General features: G+C 43.5%; 1 protein-coding gene across 1 annotated transcript in view; it reads right to left on the bottom strand.

Moving 5' to 3' along the window:
- Nucleotides 1-18,643, bottom strand: part of WWC2 (WW and C2 domain containing 2) — a 2,565,136-nt gene that overhangs the window by 1,304,980 nt on the left and 1,241,513 nt on the right. Inside the window, exon 7 of the mRNA XM_069631472.1 lies at nucleotides 11,918-12,064. Coding sequence (XP_069487573.1) covers nucleotides 11,918-12,064 — 147 coding nt within the window. The remainder of the gene's footprint in view (nucleotides 1-11,917; nucleotides 12,065-18,643) is intronic.

The following is an 18,643-nucleotide window of genomic DNA, read 5'->3' as shown; positions in this document are numbered from 1 at the left end:
TGCGTACTTTTTGGTTGTCTGTATTGAGACAGTAACACCAAAATCATCACTCTTAATATGATCATGGTGAAACACAAAAGGACCTAATAGAGTCATACATACATTGCCCATAATGCCACATTCTGTCAGGATGTGCCTTGCTGTCTCAGTATGTTCAGGTATTTTACAAAGACAACAGTATCTCTCACTTCGGTTAAGGCCCATTTGGGGGCCAATTAAAGCCAATAATTGAAGCTAATTTGACTGCAACCTAAGCCTAAAGGCACGAACATTCGAGCAAGGGCATTGTCTAATATATAATTGCGGTTTAAGGTAACTATACGTTACCCCCGCCATGAAAGAATGGCTACTCAATGTCTCAGCATGTGTATAATTGGTAAACCAATCCCATTGCTCGATTTTTTTTGTTTCATAGGTCAAACCCCTAGTAAAGTCCAGGTGCCAATTTATGCGATCAAAGAAGTCAGTGACCAAACTTTCAAAACTGTCTTTTCCATGGCCTGGGGCTGCCATTAAACCTAATAGCTCACATCTAGGACCTGCCTGGGTTTTCATAAATAGTAAACCCCGTTTTCTCAAAAGCTCACCTGTAAGAGATATCAGGCTGAGTTCTAGTCTGATGTATTGTATTGAGGCCCCGGCTTTAAATCTCAGGATCCTTTTCCAAAAACCACTTTTGATCTTATCTAACCAGTCTAAATCTCGCATAGCAAGGGCTTCCAGCCCATAAAGCACCACTGGGCAGAAACATTGTTTATTTAGCATTATTATTCCCTCTAGGGAATAGCCAGCTCTATCTCTTGCAAATTTCAGTATCTGCTGGATAAGCCCTGAAGCTTTTGTCGTCTTTGCTTTTACAATTTCCGTGTATGATTTGGTGCTACTTAGATCCAATCTCAAATATGGATAGGATTCAATGTATTCTAAAATTCCTAGAGAGATATTGAAGGTAGGCCGCTTTACTTTTTTTGCAGACACCACCAATACTTTGGTCTTCCCCATATTAATAGCTAATTTATTCAGGGTCGCGTACCTGCATAGGGTCTCGCACATGGCCTTTGCACCAGAGTAAATGTGATTTTAGAGAATGAGGTTTTCCGCATAGAGAAGACAAGGTAGAAGATGACCCCCTACTTTCGGGCAACATCCAACCTCTGGATTTAACCATTCCGGCAGGTCTGACATTTATAGATTATACAGAGTAGGGGCCAGGGTTCATCCCTGTTTCACTCCCCTCTTTAGCTCTACCATGGCTGTGACCATGCCTTCATCTGTAAGCCTAACGCCGGCCCTGGTGTGCTGGTGGAGACCCTTCAGTATATTAATCAACCAGGCAGGGCACCCACCTTCATTTGGCTTCTCCCAGAGCTGTGACCAGTTTACACTGTCAAAAGCGGCCTTAAAAACCACAAATATTAGATATATTGTCTGACTCCCAGAATCCAGAGTGCTTCTAATTACTGTGTTCAGCACTCTCAGGTTGTGGCTCGTACTCGAACCAGCTCAATACCCAGTTTGGGTAAAATGTAGTATCGTGGATTCATCCACCCATAATTGCAGCTCTTCCAACACAAAAATAGAGAACATCTTTCCCGTTACATCTAACATAGAAAGTAATCTATAATTTTCTGGGAGGTCACCCTTTTTGTAGACCGGTAGTAGTACCGCCTGCTGCCATGATAAAGGGATGAGCTGTGTATCACGGACCTTCTCAAATAAAACCCTTAATATACAGGCCCACTGATCTGGATTTTTCTTAAGCACTATGTTTGCCAGTCCATTTGGACCTGGAGATTTGAGTTTTTCAAGTTAACAATTACTTTCTTAACTGATTCTATTGTGAATGTGAGGGGCCAACCCCCAATCACTTAATCTGGGCACAAGTTCGATGTCTGCTCGAGTGCCCCATCCTCCAAGTGGGCTTTCAATATGCTTTCTTGGATGGGGTTTACTGTCAATTTTCTTACCTCGCCTTTTGCAGGGGCAGTCGCTCAGTAGAGCTTTAATCATAATCTGCCAATCCACATTTCGGATAGAGGCTCTCCAGCAACTAAGCCACATTTGATATTTATTTCTAATCTCTTTACATCGTGTGGCCGTCTCCAAACATTTTACCCCATTTCTACGGAGCTTGCGTATATCACTGCGCATCGCTCATTTAGCATCCCGTATAGTCTTGTCATAGCCATAAGTGATTTTATTACAAATTGCAGAACCAGTGTTTTTTATATTCCCAGCCTTTTTAGTTAGCTGATGGATCCACCTTTCAATCTCCTCAGCACTCATACTTTCAATATTGGTTGGGCTGGACCAAAGACAATCCCCCAATAATACATCAATCTTTGTGAGGTTATTTTCTGTCCAGCGTACAGCATTACCGTAGAGTTCTTACACCCTTCTAAGCCTCCCCTCCTAGGTATGTATGTTCATTTCCAATGCCAGTATATCATGATCACTATATTCAGTTTGAATTACTGAGAGATTTTTCACCAACTGCAGACAAACATTATTATCAAATAAATAATCCAGGGTAGCAATGCCCTTGAAACCCCTCCATGTATAAGCATCTGGGATGTCACCCACCGTTCTGCCATTCAACATCCACATATCCCACACACTTAAGAAGGAGATCAATTTGCCTCCTTTGTTATTTCCTCTCTCCTGTTGTGTGATATATTTACCCACTCCCCACATCACCAAGCTGCGCTTCTGCAGTCAACAGCAAAATGGCTGCGCTGGCTCCTTGGAGCACCATTGCATCAAAACTGCGTTTGGCAGCGACAAAAGGATGGCTGCACCATCTTGCCAATCACCTATTGGGCGAGTTGGAACAGGGAGCACACTGAGAAAAGTGCCAGTGTGTGCTCTTGTGTGCACCAAAAGAAGCGAATTGAAAAAGACAGCGCTGCTCAGCTGCTTGCAAAAAGTTCCCATTGAAAAGGGAATATTTTACACTAAAAAGGATGCTTCCCTGACGCTATTTTCATCTATTCCATATCACATTGCTTTTATCAATAAGGCCCTGCCATGCCCATCCATATTCACATTGTGCTTCAGCAGAAGAGAGCATTAGCCCTGAACGACAGGCTAATGTCAAGCCAAATCTGGGAAATCTAAGAAACTTCACTTTCAGCCGTGGAGAAAACGCTTAACTTTTGGGTTACAAAATGCAAAAAAACAACGCTTTAAAGAAATCCTAGCTCTATGGGCATAGGTCAATTTCAGTGAACCTGTGGCTTGAACAAACTGCTGGATAAAAGGAACTGAATAGGGCTGCAAAACAATATTGGGAAGCCAGGTTGAAGAGAGAAAAAACGAATTTAAAAGAAAAATCCTAGCAGCTTTCAAAATGGGCTTTTGCAAACCAAAAGAAAATGCCTGTTTTAAAAGTACAATGTTGAATAAAAACTTGTCCGTGCCTAGCAATGTAAAGGGGGTTTTGCTGGGGAATATATATGGGATGTTTATTCAACAGGCTTGGTTTTGATTCAGAACAAAATAAAAGAAAATAAAGGAAATAAAATGCATTGGCTGGATTTTGCAATCTCCAGAACTGGTCTTTTTGCTGGCTAAACTGAGGCCTTCCCCCAAAAGGAGCCACCATAAACATCTGGGACACAAGTGATAATTGCTAGCTTGGATGACTTTGAATAGGACCAGAAGGCCACATATCACATAATAATCAGACTTTCGTCTGTGCTTCAGGCTCTTACAATAGAGATTCTGGGACACCAACCTGTGAAGTAGGGGAAGTGGCAATAAACATTCAATCAAACTGGGAAACCCCCCATGGCCACCCTGGGCTAAAATGACAGTTGGTGGTAGCTGAGAAAAAAATAGGCCAAGTGAAGGACAAAGGCCAGCCCCATTTGTTTCAAAAGACTAGTTGATTAAGAAACTTTAAAGACTTTTATCTTTGCAACAGGGCCTCACAGGAACATAAAAAATTAACAGTGTAAATGTAATTTTGTGGTTTTTAATTTAAGACATTGTAGCCTTCACTGCCATATTGGGAACAGAAATGGCAGAGCATTGGGTATTATAAGGAAAGTGTACATGATGCCACTTTATTATTAGGCATATCAGTATTGAATTGCAATCTATACACATGTATTAAGTTACAGAATTCTAGGCCAAATATTTCTTACTGAAAACAACAAAAAATTGTTAAGCGGGTGAAACAAAGTCTTACAAACTGGAGTAAAATATATAATCTGCCCATGTGATTTGCTTAAGTGCCACAACTGTACAAATGTGTAAATTATGTTCGGGCTGATTTTTGGCAAAAAGTTCTGTGGGAAGGCAGTGTACGTCATAAAATCCAACTCCATAAACTGAGTCACCTCCTAGAGGAGGCAACCAACATTGGTTGTCCTATTCCGGGTCTTGGGGGTAGGCGTAGCTCAGTTCTGCCCACCAATAATTCTATGATGTCACTGTGTCTTATAAATAAGGGTGGCTGACAGAACTCTAGGGACTCCTGAATTTCCAGCGCCTGCGTTCCTGATATTCTATATTCATCTTGGCAGATTCCAGATTCCACTACAAGGCCGAAGCATAGCTGACCCTATCCCAGCAAGGCCTTGATCCAGACAATCCCACAAAAAATCCCATTAACAAAGGGGGAAAGCTGTGGTACCCTTTTGGGAAGCATCTTGTGACCAGACCGGCTTTTTGTCCACTTCCTGCATCCAGCTGTACCTTTGCCATCCAGCGAGCAGACTTGCCCAGCTGTTTGCTGTAAGGGGTGCCCGTTGTGCGGTGACCAGAACCGGGTTGACTGTCTCAGTATCCCAATTTCAAGCGTGGACTGTGAGTATTTCCCCATCCCATAGAAACACATAGCCTACCCATCTTGATCCTTTGTCTTAGTTCCACTCTCAGTAACCCTATCCATACCCTGGTAACTTGTTTAAGACTGTTAGAATTATCTGTGCAACTTGTCCTTGATTTCCTAGTGTTAGCGCCATTCTTTCATTCATCCCATCTTGTAACTCCTTAGCAATATTTTGATTAAATAAATTCATTTTCCCTAAAGAAAAGGGGTACACTGCGTGAAGGGTTACAATTGCAGCGTAACTTTTATATTCACGGGTGGCATTCCTCTTTTCTCAGCCATTAAAACTAGTGTAAGCAAAATCTGTCTTTTCCTTTCCAAACTGATTTCTCTCTTTCACGGCTTTATTTTACCAAAATAGAAACCTTCTTTTATCTTGTAAATCTTATCCAGTTCTTCAGCTAGAAACACCCTTTCACTTCTATATTGTCCCTGTGATGTGCATCTATCCCCAGCCCAAAAGCCCAAAAACCGCATACCGATTTTAAGTATTTCACCCATTTTTCTTAAAAACCGTTTATGACATTTAAAACTGCTACCGTGTAAAATGCAACTTTCCAATGTGTGATTCCGGCTGTATCATGTTCCTACTTGCAACTTTCTTTTGAATTGTATGCCTTTGGTTGATAGCTTGCCTTGTGATTGCCAGTGTTTATACATTCCTGCTGTTGTGAGAAATCATATTTGCCTCATAGATTTAACCGCACATTAATTATTTGTCAATTTCGAGTATCATTTTATGCCATTGCGAAGGGCTTTAAAATCTTATTTTGTGAGGGAAGGTTGGATTTTGATTCTATTTGCTGCACCATATTCCCGACTCCCTGCTGCTTCTTTCTGTCCATTCCAAATTCGAGTCATTTGGGAGAGCATTGCAGGGGAAACCTTAACTCTGGTGCTATCTACCCAAATAGAAAAAGTGCTCCTATTCATTTGTGCTTTGGATATGCTCTTGTAGAAGGTTAACCAAGTGTATTGCTTCAGTTTCCATTGTAATTATCACCCCATTGGTGATTGCTGCCCGTTATTAAAATGTGTATTATTCCCTTTGAATTTTAAAATAAATAAATATTGCATTTTCACCAACCGGCCTGGTTCATGGTCCATTGTGACCCAGGGTATTTGAAAAAGTGGGTGTGAGACGGGCTGTGTACCATCTCAAATTGAATTAGCAGAAAATAAAGAGAAAGGCATCTCAATTGAGCGCTACCTCCAAGGCTAGAGGCAAGGGTCCTGGACTGGTGTGTGTCGCCCGATTGAAATCCTTAACAATAAGCAGCAATAGAGATAAAGGAATTAGGACAGAGAGGCAACATTAAGTGTCGGACAAGGGTAAGTATTACAGACAAATTTAGATCAGAAAGGTTCATGTATCGAAAAAGTGATGGAGTCATCATGGAATTTGTGAAGAATATATGGATGGCAGTAACTAACGTGCAAAAAGAGTATGGAAGGGCAAATAAATTGTGGTGAGTCAGGACATTACTTCAGTCAAGATACTGAATACTGTTTTGGAGGAAGTGTTGGGTGAGGTTAATGATTTAAATGTGGGCTTGGACAGGAAGAAATGATAAACCAGGCACTTTACAGATAACAGAGAAATTGGCACTATTGAAAAAATTGCAGATATTAATTTGCTCTATGGTAAAGGCTGCTGGTTGAGACTACAGTGTGAGCCTTCAATGAAGTTGATGATTATTTATTAGTTACAGGGGTCGCAGTGTCAATGACTATAGCTACACACAATGATGTACGTTCAATAATACCATATACCTTCAGGGTCTGAAAGACCCCAGGTTCACATTAGAAGAGAATAGTTTGCCGGATTCTATAGGAGTGGACTGCAAAAGTCCAGCTTAACAACTGGAGGGATCGCAAATATTTTGAGATTCAATATGGTGAAACTATACATAACATTTTGTGGCAGTTGCCCAGTATCTCTCGGGAACAGCCCATTAACACAGTATCAACACTAGCCTGCATACACAATTGGACCTAGTGAATGAGCCCTAGCCTTCAGCACACATATTAGGCAATTTGATTGAACCATTTCCAAATGTATGTACAAAAGTTACATTTTATATAGGAAAAGTGGATACATTGATACTTATTGCACTCACAGCAGAAACTCACTCCTTTACCAGTGGTCAATAGAGTGAATGTGCTGGCACTATCACAGGAAGGAGTTGGGTGGCTCCAATTTAAACTATAGAAACACATAGAAACACAAAAGGCAGACTGACTACCCCTCTCTCTAGGTCTGGCAACACAACAGGTACAGGTGCTGAGAAGCTGGCATATAAATCTACAGCTATTGTCTTTTAAGAGAGACAGTTGGTATACAGAAACCGTAATACAAATATCAATAAATCTCTTTAATAGTTAAAAATAAAAGTACGCGACTCACTTACAAGTCAGCAGACGTCGCTCGAGCAACCTCGCTGCTTCGTTCCAACTAACTATAAAGACACTACGTGTTCAAGTGTCGAAGGAAGCAAGTCCCTCTTGAAACTTGCCCATGAAATGAGATGGAGATAAAGAGATTTGAAGCTCCACCCACTTGCGAAAAGGGTCATAGACTAGGGTAATACAGAAAATACCCTCCAATTTCTGATTTCTTCTCCGTGGTCCACAACTACGTTCTCGGCCACAGATTTGGCTTTTCATATGGAAAAAGGGTGAAGACGTTAAGCTTTTACTAAATCATCACTGTCCTGAAGATGGCCCAACACTGACTATTTAGACCACCGTAGACAACGATGGGACTATGGAAAAGGGGCCGAAACATATGTCGACCTATAGAAAATCCAATTGTGTGTTTTCCAATTGTCATACATATTAATAATAACTAATATGTGCTAAGAAAATGTTAACTGCCGAACCCGGATGTCACAGAATGAGTGAATTGGTATGAATGGAATGAGTGAGATATGATAAAGCCTATTAAGTGTATATTTTTCTATGAAATTTTATTTTTAACTATCTGCCTTTTGTGTTTCTATTCCCCTTCACTCTCCCTGTTTACAGACCTGACCCCCCGAAAACAAAAAAAATTTGGGAGTACCCACTATTATACCCCCTCCAATTTAAACTAGTCTGAGTATATCAGCCGAAGCCTGCGGTTGTCTACCATGAGTGAGGTAATTGGTCTTTCTCCAAGTTGTTCACAAGCAACTCCTCCTTCCCCACCTTGTTGTGCAACAGAACAGAGACTCAGTCAATGTTGTAGACACCCATGTTGTAGATAGGACTCCGTCAAGGCTTTTCTGACTCCAGGTATGAGCAAAATGACGTCCATAGTATGAGTGAGGCTGGAAGAGGGAGGAGCCGAGATAGAGAGTTGATGACCCAGCCAAATGGAATGGGATGGAGAAGAAACACTGATCAACAATGGTACCTCACTGGCTGATGACAGTCACTCAGGCATCAGAGAAGGGTGAATTGTTCTAGGATGGCCTACCCATAACCCTCCAGTTAAGCAAATGATGATAACTTGATTGACAGCTTTGCAAGCCAGAGACCTCACGGACAATCAGAGAGAGGGACATTCAGGAGAAAAGAAGGTAGGGACAAGTGATCCAGAAGATGAAGTAGGGAAAGATTAGGGGAGGGGCCATGATTTAAGAGGGGAGGTCTGACAGACTGAATGTGTTATTATATATTAAACTTTGCTTGCTGTTAAGTTGCTGTCTCCTTTAATGTGTTTGAGCAAGTGAGACACAAATGGCAAGTTATTGAATGTGAGGCTCAGAACAGAGGGCTGGCTAGACTCTCAGTCCACTCTTCAGCAGATACAAAGACCGAGGTGAGCGAGGGTTGTGGTGAACTGCGCTAACAATGCAATTTAAAAGCTTTCTTGAAAAACCATGGGGAAGGACCTTAACCAGGATGAAGTCCCAGTGGGTACGCAGCACAACCAGGATTTGATGCGACCTTTTTTAAATAGAGGATTGACCTGTATAGAGTTGAACGTTTGAAGAACAGTTGGTTGTCTAAGGCCAATGGACAAGGTGAAAAGTGATTGGAAGAAGTCGATAACCCCTGGTTGTTGTGGTATGCCTTTGTTCCTGCTAGATTGCTGAGGTTTACTGTGTGTAGCACAATACTGCACAAAGAAGATGTGCAAGGCGCCGAGGGTCCCTAGAGGAACTGCCCTAGGTGATTGTTCCATTTTTTTATTGGGTGTTGAGTTGCAGTCCGTTTTTTCCCAGATAGTCTTGAATCAGTACTATTCTGTTGGTGAAGTGAGCGAATATTAGTCACAGTTCTATGTGTTGTGAGTGGTGGTCAATGTTGGTCTCTGCCTTACTGATCAGAGTTGTCAGTAGTAATCAGGCTCATCTGACTCGTCATAGCCTTTCCTCCATATTACATCTGTTTTGTGAGGAGCTCATTTAACGTGATGTTCGTCCATGGTCGGGTCAGATAGCTGAATGTGTGGCCTTGGCGCTTTTAGGAGTAGTGTGAATGGGACAGTAAGATGGTAACCCCAGGGCAGAGGGGGGAGGAGGCACTGCTATGTGATTCACACCCAGATGCGTGTGTGGGCCCCCCTCACTAATTGTTTGAAGTAAAGGGCATCAAGATTTGAGGGGCACCTTTTAGTTGCAGCGATTCCTTTTCATTCGGCCACAAGTTGAACACTCCCACGATTACCTTCTATGAGAAGGGAAACAAACCTGACAAATTCTTAGCCAAAACTGTGTCCCAACACCCATTTATTTCAATAACGAAGGGCAAGACTGGCATTAGACAGTATAAGGACCAAGATTAATTAAAAGCATTTACGGATTTTTATACAGACCTATTCTATGCAGAACTCCATATCATATATATGCTCTGAGGAACTATGCGGACGGAGCTGGGTAATAGCAACCATCACAAAACTGAAGTCAAAAAAGAGCCTGAGGGCCCTGATGTTGTAAAAGAACTTCTTTTTAGGACTCTGTCACAGAAAATGTTGGTCACATTTGGCAAAACGTTTGAATTACTTTTGCACCGCTGGGTTCATTGCAAAATCAGTGACAAAATCCACACTAAATCTTATGTCGAATCAGGGCAAAGGGGCAAGGGGTAGTGGACAGCACGGTGAGCGGACGCACAATTTTATATGGATTCCAAAATCCACCCACCCGTCTCAGTTTACGTTAGCCGAGTGACAGGATCAATGTTTGCAGGCTCGGACCTAGTATTGACAAAATAAGACTGTAATCCAGATTTCACCACAGGGTAGGGGATGGACGGCTAGGTGTGTGAAAAAAAAGGTACTGTGCAGGATCGGACTGGGCCATAAAATTGTCTCGGGCACCAATGAAAAAGTGTCCCACAGTTGCAAATGGCAATTCATTCCTTTTGTGACACTGTTTGAATAGTACCCAAGGGAGAGTTTTCTGATAAAGTGTGATGCAAATAGTGCATTGTAAAGAATGTTTTGTCCACAACACTGGTCAAAGCTACCAGCCGCAGATTGAATCAACTCATTAACTGGCTCAAATAGGCCAAAAGAGTGGCCCACTTTGACCAACAATACTACCCAACACCAGCATTTTGTGATTTTGGTTCGCCCATGGCCCTAATGCCCTAGAGGCCAGTCCGAGCCTGGTAATGTGTTAGTTTGGGATAGAGTTAAGTTCTTCCAAGAATATAAGGAGTGTAGCCTATTGAAAGCAAAGAGGATGGAATACTTTCAGATTAGCCATTGGGAGCTTCATCGAGCCATCAAGGAAGGAGCTACTTGCCAACCCATGGCCTTTGAAAACATACTCAGGAACAAGAGATGTACCAGAGAGTTCATCTGCACCTTGCGTAAGATTTTTGCTCACACCTGCGTATTGACTAGATGCAATTTCCAAGGCAAATAGCACAAAAATGTGGGTAGGCAATTATGACATGAAAAATGGAAGCCATTATGGTCCTGGGCAAGAGGTTTCCTCCATGTGCATCCAATGTAACACCTGGACACAAATTCCTCTATGACCCCGAAACAGGCCTCCTAGAGACAGATCCACACAGTACACAGAGGCACTTAAACTGCATGCATCAATACAGCAGTAATGGCGTCTTTCATTTTACCCCCCTCCTTATGTGATTTGAAATATGGCAAACCCTACTTGCCTAGTTTTCAATAGAACATATGGACATTGCCTGTCCATTGCCCTTGAGAGTTTCAAATGAATTGACACAACAGGTATGAGTTCACGGTATTTTAGATAAACTGAGGTCATGATGATTCCCTTCTCTTCTTGCCCTGAAAATGTTTCACACATACATGTACATCCTTTACCGTTTGTTCCATTCAAATCTAGGGTGAAACAATCTAATAATGTTTTGAAAGGTCATACCATATATGAAATCATTTCCCAAGGTTTCTGAGTATAAAGGTAAGGCATGAAACCAAGGCATAAGCAGTTTACGCCTTGCTTTTATGCTCGCAGGGGATTTTGAATCTATCCAAAAGTGTAATGTTGCACAGAATGGGAAATACATTTTCGCCTGTGTAATCCGGCTCCGCTTCCAAACATCACAAGGTGTTACACCAGCTTGGCATTTTCATGTTGGTGTAAAACCAATGGATTCCTATGGAATTCGCCCGCTATTTGTGCTGGCTAAAAGAAGGTGGATTCCACAGGAATATATTGTAAATTCCGTCTAAAATGCGTAAATTGCACACAGCGTTTACACTTTTTTCAAAATGAGGGCAGAAATAAGGTGTACACGCAGTTTTGCCAGCTTTTCCATTTAATTTCCTGCAGTACGTTTTTTGAAATGATAAACTGTAAGAGGATGTCCCAAGCGCACATAAATGCTAGCATTGGCAGCCCCCTCCAAGCACCTACCACTTTCTTGAACAATTACCCCCCAACCCCTAAAGTACTTTAATATCGATAAAGGGCTACATAGTGGAATATATAACTACACAGGATAAGAGAAGGATATATTTATTTTATAATTGTCCCACCTGTACCAATATCAACAACAACTGCATCGGGGCGCTCTACCAACACTGCAGCCTGTTTGTGCATGGCGGGTTTGACAGCTATGACAGTTTGCATTCAAATAGCAATATATTTAGGTACTTACATCTCCAGAAATGTCTGTTTGAGAGCCCGCATCTAAGGTTTGCCTGGACAGCGACAGCTGGGAGGTCAATAGACTGGAAATCAAATCTGGCTCAGAACTCCCCACATCCTGCTCATGTCGAAAACGTTCCTTCAGTTTAGCAAGACTCTGTAAAATGGAACAGGATATATTCTTGTGTAAAACATTTTTCTACACCTGATTTTCTTTACTGACGTAATCGAGGCGAGAGGCGACATTATGAGATTGCACACTGCACTGAAAAGCGTTGTAGTGAAAATATACACATTCACAATGCGGTTAAAGAGTTAAAAATCGACAAAAAACCCGAATTTACTGAAATAACGCTCTTTCATAAAACAAATATGTGACTAATTAGGGGAAAGATACAGAAAAGGAACAAATAATGAAGAATCTTACTTACCTGTAACTGTATTTCTCCAGCATTGGTATCTTTCATAGATTCACATTCTTGAATATTCCCCACCGTCAGACCGGGAATCCTCGGTGATTAAAATAATAATAAAGAAATTAAATATATATACATAATTCCCATATTAATGTAGATTGTCCATTATGACCTATGATCCATTCAATTGTCTAGTCCCTCCACCTCACTTTGGTCCATTATGGCCCTAACCAATGAGGTGGCAGGGCTTAAGCTCCGCTGCAGGCAGCCATCTTCAGATTTTGAGCCGCGAGTAGACTACATGTACGATGACTGCTGGGCCTTGGAGCAGCCTCTCAGGGTAGGCGGGTGGGCGCATGTAAATCTATGAAAGATACCAGTGCTGGACAAGAACAAGTTACTTACCAACTGTAACGTTCTTTCGATTGGATGTTCCTCCCACGTATTCCTCATCTTAGATATGTATCCTTACCTTCAGTTTCGCCTCGGAAATTGTTTCCTATCTCCAGCAGAGGGCGCTCCACTCGAGGTGACGACATCTATGTCCCTCGGCGGCCTCCGTCGAGCACCGACGTCATCAGTTGTATAAAGGCCTCGAGCGCGCCTGTTGGCTTCATTTCTGTTTTTTCGTGTATCAGAGCCCATGACTATGGTTAAAGGCGTGCCTCTTTTGACCCAAGCCTCAAAAGAAATCAGAGTGTAAACCACGTAAACTGTACTGTCGGGTAGGCTGGGAGGGTCGATGAGGAATACGTGGGAGGAACATCCAATCGAAAGAACGTTACAGTTGGTAAGTAACTTGTTCTTCGAATGGATTGTGTCCTCCCACGTATTCCTCATCTTAGATAGACTCCCAAAGCAGTTTTCTATTGGAGGCGGGAGTACAGGTACCTTTTTAGTCATGTACTGAATGTAGCACAGATTTGGCAAATAGACCTCCTTAAGAGGTAGTTGAGTCCAAAGCATAATGTTTTATGAAAGTATGCATGGATGACCATGTGGCTGCTGCATAAATATCTTGTACAGGAACCCCCCTTTTAAGTGCTGTTGAAGTTGCCATGCCTCTAGTTGAATGAGCTCTTAAACCCTCAGGGGGATCTTTTCCAGCTAGCCTATAACACTCTGTTATGGCTAAGATTATCCATCTTGATAATGTTCGTTTAGTTTCAGGTAGTCCTAACTTACGACCAGTGTATCCCACAAACAGTTGGTCACACTGACGTATTTTTGACAATCTTGAGATGTAAAAGCTAAGAGCCCTTCTAGGATCTAGCATATATAGTCTTTCCTCTTCCTTACTTGTGTGAGGAGGAGGGTAGAAAGTAGGTAGAATTATTTTCTGTGACAGGTGAAAGTCTGAAACTATTTTTGGCAGAAAAGAAGGCTTGACTCTAAGGACAACGTTATCTTTATGAAAGATGGTGTGAGGAGGACCACTAGAAAATGCCTGCAACTCACTTACTCTCCAGGCTGTTGTCAATGCAATTAGAAGTATAGTTTTCAGAGTAAGAAGCCTTAATGGGCAAGAATGTAAAGGCTCAAAGGGTGCACATGTCAGAAATTTCAGTACCAAATTTAAATCCCACACAGGAACTTGAAAAGGTATTGGTGGAAAAACATTGTTTAAACCTTTTAGAAATTGTATTATTAAAGGTATCTTCAAATAAAATGTTTCTTCTGACGAGCGCTTGAAGATAGATAGCACTGCTATGTATCCTTTTATCGTACTAACCTGGAGCCCCAGATTAGCCAAATGTAACAGAAAAGATAATACCATTGGAATATCACATTGAAAAGGGTCCACATTCTTATCCCTGCACCAGTTACTGAATTTGTTCCAACGACACCGGTACAAAGATTTTGTTGCTGGCCTTCTGGCCGAAATTAAGATCTCCATAACGTCATCCGTAAGGTCCCAATCCTTGTATCTCAACCTCTCAGAAGCCATGCGTGAAGGTTGAGTATGTTGACCTCTGGATGGAGAACAGGACCTCCCTCTTGCGAGAGAAGATCCTGTCATGATGACTGCCCCCGGAAGACCAGACAAGGCCCAGCAGCCCCGGAAGCAGGCATCATGCCACTTGGAGCATGCCCAAAAGCCCTAGATAGGGGCTGTTTGGGTACAGTCCTGGCGCCATGGGCTCATTATTGATAACTTACCTGAAGCAGACCATGCTGCATACTCACCTGAGGCAGACCATGCTGCATGAAGACTCAAGCCAAATGAGGCTTAGGAGGGACTATTTTACTGAAGGGACTATTTTGTTACTTGGGCGGGGCTGTGGAAGAATACTTACCTGGATCTTCTTCCAAGACTATTTAAACCACGCCCGGACAGCCACACGTGCTTCGCGTTATTCTGCTTGCTGCAGCATAACGCTCACCGTGTTTTCAGCAGCTCCAGTCTTCAGCCACGCCCGCTTCAGTCCTGGGACTCCTGAAACAAGAAGACAAGAAGGATAAAGGTTAGAACAGGAGTTTTAACTTTAATCCTTACCTGAATCCTGATCCATTTCGCCATGGAACTGAAAGACAGAAGTCTTTGAAGCATTGCTTTGCATTCCTACGGCGCTGCGCTGAACTCACCTGCTTGGCGGTACTTCAGCATTCCATCACGCTCTCTCCATCTCGCGGCCGCCCTCCGACACCTAAGGAGACAAAGACAGCAAGGTGAGCAAGGGGACTCTCTAAGGGTTTACAAGCTACCCCCAAGGACTTACCTGATTTACCACGGGAAGTAATCACCTCATCTCGGGTCGGCGCAGTCAACTCTGCTTCTTCGCCGTACCCCGGCCCCTAAGGGGAGAAAGCAAAGACAATACCAGTTACCCCCCACAAAACTTACCTGATTTACCACGGGGGTCTCACCTCATCTCGGGTCGGCACAGTCAACTCTGCTTCATCGCCGTACCCCGGCCCCTAAGGGGAAAACCACAATAGACTTACCTGAATCTTACCGAGTGCCATTTGGAAATCTTCGAGTGGATTAATCGGCAACCTGCAAGGAATCGGACAGAGTGAAGAGCAGACATTTGAACTCTTATGAACAATTGGACTTTAGAGTCAATACTGGAACTCACCAATTCCTCTACGCCAGTGAAGTAACTGGTCATCAACGCGCCCCTGCGGTCGACGCAGGATGGAGAGCTCATCCTTCCAAACCATCAGGTGAGACTAAGGAAGGGACATCAAGAGTGATCTGTGGGAAGACAACGGGAGTGGGGAAGGTGGGTTGACACTCAATTCCACGGGTGGTTAATTCCTCTTCTCCTTTGCAGAAGAATATTCTTGCGAGCCAGACAAACTAGGCTGAGCGGGCCAGTCCAGTCAGTCATCTCGGTGCTACACGTCACGCTGGTGGAAATAACAGCGGCCCAGTTCCGGTCGACGCCCCCGTGGGAACCAGATGAGCGTAACAGATCCTCTGTTTTTGAAAGACGTATTGGAGGGCAGATGGACATGTCTAGAAGGTCCGGGTACCACGTTCTCCTGGCCCAATCCGGGGCAATTAGGATCATGGTTTTCCTGAACTTCCTCAACCTCCTGATTACTTGCGGCATCACTGGGACTGGAGGAAACACGCATAGCAGTGGAAACTCCCAGTCCACTACGAATGCGTCTCCTAGAGCTCCTCTTGGGGGAAATTCCCTTGAGCAATACATTTCGCATTTCCTGGTGACACTGGTCGTGAACAGATCCACTTGAGGGGTTCCCCAAAGGGTGAAGATCTCCATAAGGACTTCCTGAGCTAACTCCCACTCGTGGGAGACTGTGCTCTGCCTGCTCACAGCATCCGCTGCTATATTTTGCTCTCCTGCTAGGTGAATTGCAGATAGAGAGATCCCTTCTTGTATTGTCCAGAACCAGAGCTGCATTGCCTCTCTGCACAGTGGTAGTGACCCTACACCTCCTCTCTTGTTGAGGTAGTACATGGCCACTGTGCTGTCCGTCATTATCAGGACATTCTTTCCCCGTACAGCTGGCAGGAAGGCCTTCAGTGCTAGTCTCACTGCCCTCAGCTCCAATAGGTTGATATGTAGTTTGGACTCCGATGGAGACCAACGACCGCTGATCGTCAACTCGTTGGGTGAGCCCCCCATCCCGTAAGGGAGACGTCCGTCACTACTGTTATCTCCGGCCATAGTTGCCAAAAAGATTCCCCTCTGAGGATGTGCTGTCTGCAAGTCCACTATTGTAGATCCTGTGCCACTCTGGTTGGAACTTGTAAAAGATCTGACATTTCCCCAGAGAATTGGGACCATTGAGTCCTGAGAGCCCATTGAAGAGATCTCATTCTCAATCTGGCCTCTGGCACCAGAAAAATGCAGGATGCCATGAGACCGACAAACCTGAGAAAGTCGAAGGCCGGTAGATACTGGGCATTCTGGAATTTTGTTACCATCTGCAGAATGTGGTGAGCTCTCTCTTCGGGAGGCGAGGCTTTGCCCGAACAAGTATCCAAGACTGCTCCTATAAACTGGATCTTCTGTGATGGTATCATGTTTGACTTTTTTAAATTGAGAGAAAACCCTAGTTTGTGAAGGAAGTGGCAAGTCTTGGATAGATGGTCCTGGGCTTGTTCTGGGGAACGTGCCCTGATCATCCAGTCGTCCAAATAGGGGTAGACATGAATCCCCCTTCTTCTGAGACTCGCTGCCACTACCGCCATCAACTTGGTGAAAACTCTTGGGGCAGAGGTTAACCCGAATGGCATAACTCGAAACTGATGGTGAGAATTGCCAATCGCGAACCTCAGGTACTTTCTGTGCTTGAGATAGATTGGCACATGAAAGTAAGCATCCTGAAGGTCCAATGATACCAACCAGCCTTGAATTTGAAGAGCCTGAAGAATCTGAGAAAGAGTGGCCATCTTGAACTTGTCCTTCCTGAGGAACTTGTTCAAGTTTCTCAAGTCCAAGATGGGTCTCAGTCCTCCGTCCTTCTTTGGAATGAGGAAATATAGGGAATACCAACCCTTGTTCCTCTCCGCTACAGGTACACGTTCTATTGCACCTTTCTGTAGCAGGGTTAAAACTTCCTGCAGCAGGAGCGGGTCTGGATTTTTGGTACAGTTGTAGTCCAGTGGGTGATTCTGAGGTTTCTTTAGAAAGGGGAGGCAGTAACCTTGGGATACTGTTTTCAGCGCCAAAGCATCTAAAATAATGCACCGCCATTCTTTCAGATGCTGTGAGATCCTGCCTCCCACTGGGGTCTTGTGAGTCAAAACCTCAGAGTGGTTTTGAGGGAGCTCCAGCAGGGGCTGAAGGGACAGATGCCGCTGCTGGGGCAGATCTAGCACCTCTTGCTCGCCCCCGAGGAAATTTCATTTGCCCTCTTTGACTGGCCTGTCCCCTTCCTCTACCAAATGAGGAGTAAAAATGAAAGGGACGACCCCACCAGGAAGATGAGCCTTTGTAGGGGCATTGCTGAGGTTGTTTTATAGCTGCACTGAGTGACTTTGCCGCTGCCTTGGAGGTCTGCAGCTTCTCCAAACTTTCATCTGCCTTGCTGCCAAACAACCTTGAGCCGTCAAATGGCATATTAAGAAGTCTAGATTGAACATCTGGTGCGAAACCTGACTTCCTTAGCCAGGCAAATCTGCGTAGCACTGCGCTAGACGCCATGAACCTGCTGATACTGTCCGCTGTGTCCAAACCTGCTTGAAGGCATTCCCCTGAAGCCTCCTTGCCATCCTTTATTATGGACAGGAAAACATCACGTTCCTCTCCTTCCGGGATGTGTTGAGCTGCCGCTGACATGCAGTCCCACAGAGTATAAGTGAATCTCGCCAGAGTACAAGATACATTCGTGGATTTTAGAGCCATGCTCCCTGATGTAAAAACCTTTTTCGACCATGCATCGATCTTTTTGTCATCCCTATCAGGGGGAATTGTAGGGTATGCAGCATTTTTTGTTGATGTGGCTGCCTGAACTACCAGGCTCTCAGGAGATGGATGATTACTCAAGTATTCTGGATCAGAGTTACAAGGTCTGTATTTTGCCACATATATTGCATATATAAGCAGCATTTACTCTCCTTTGCAAGGCAATATGAAAGGGAAGTATGGGATCTGGTTGAGGACCTCCTGACAAAATATCTGTCATATCATCATCCTGGTATAAAGGTGATTTCCTACCCCACCCCATAAATTCTGTTACTTTGTTCATATGTTTTCTATAACCCAAATCAGCATGTTCTGCTGAATCTGGTTTTTCAAACTCATATTCAGGGGACATATCTAGTCCACTTGCAGATTGTAAACATTCATACAGGTCTTGCATTTTTGAGTGAGGATCAATTAATTCCTCAGGAACTTCCC

This window comes from Ambystoma mexicanum, chromosome 6q (assembly GCF_040938575.1).
Source record: "Ambystoma mexicanum isolate Mex_15411 chromosome 6q, UKY_AmexF1_1, whole genome shotgun sequence".
Lineage (NCBI taxonomy): Eukaryota > Metazoa > Chordata > Amphibia > Caudata > Ambystomatidae > Ambystoma > Ambystoma mexicanum.
The sequence above is the reverse complement of the archived record's forward strand: the minus strand, read 5'-3'. Positions and strand labels throughout refer to the sequence as shown.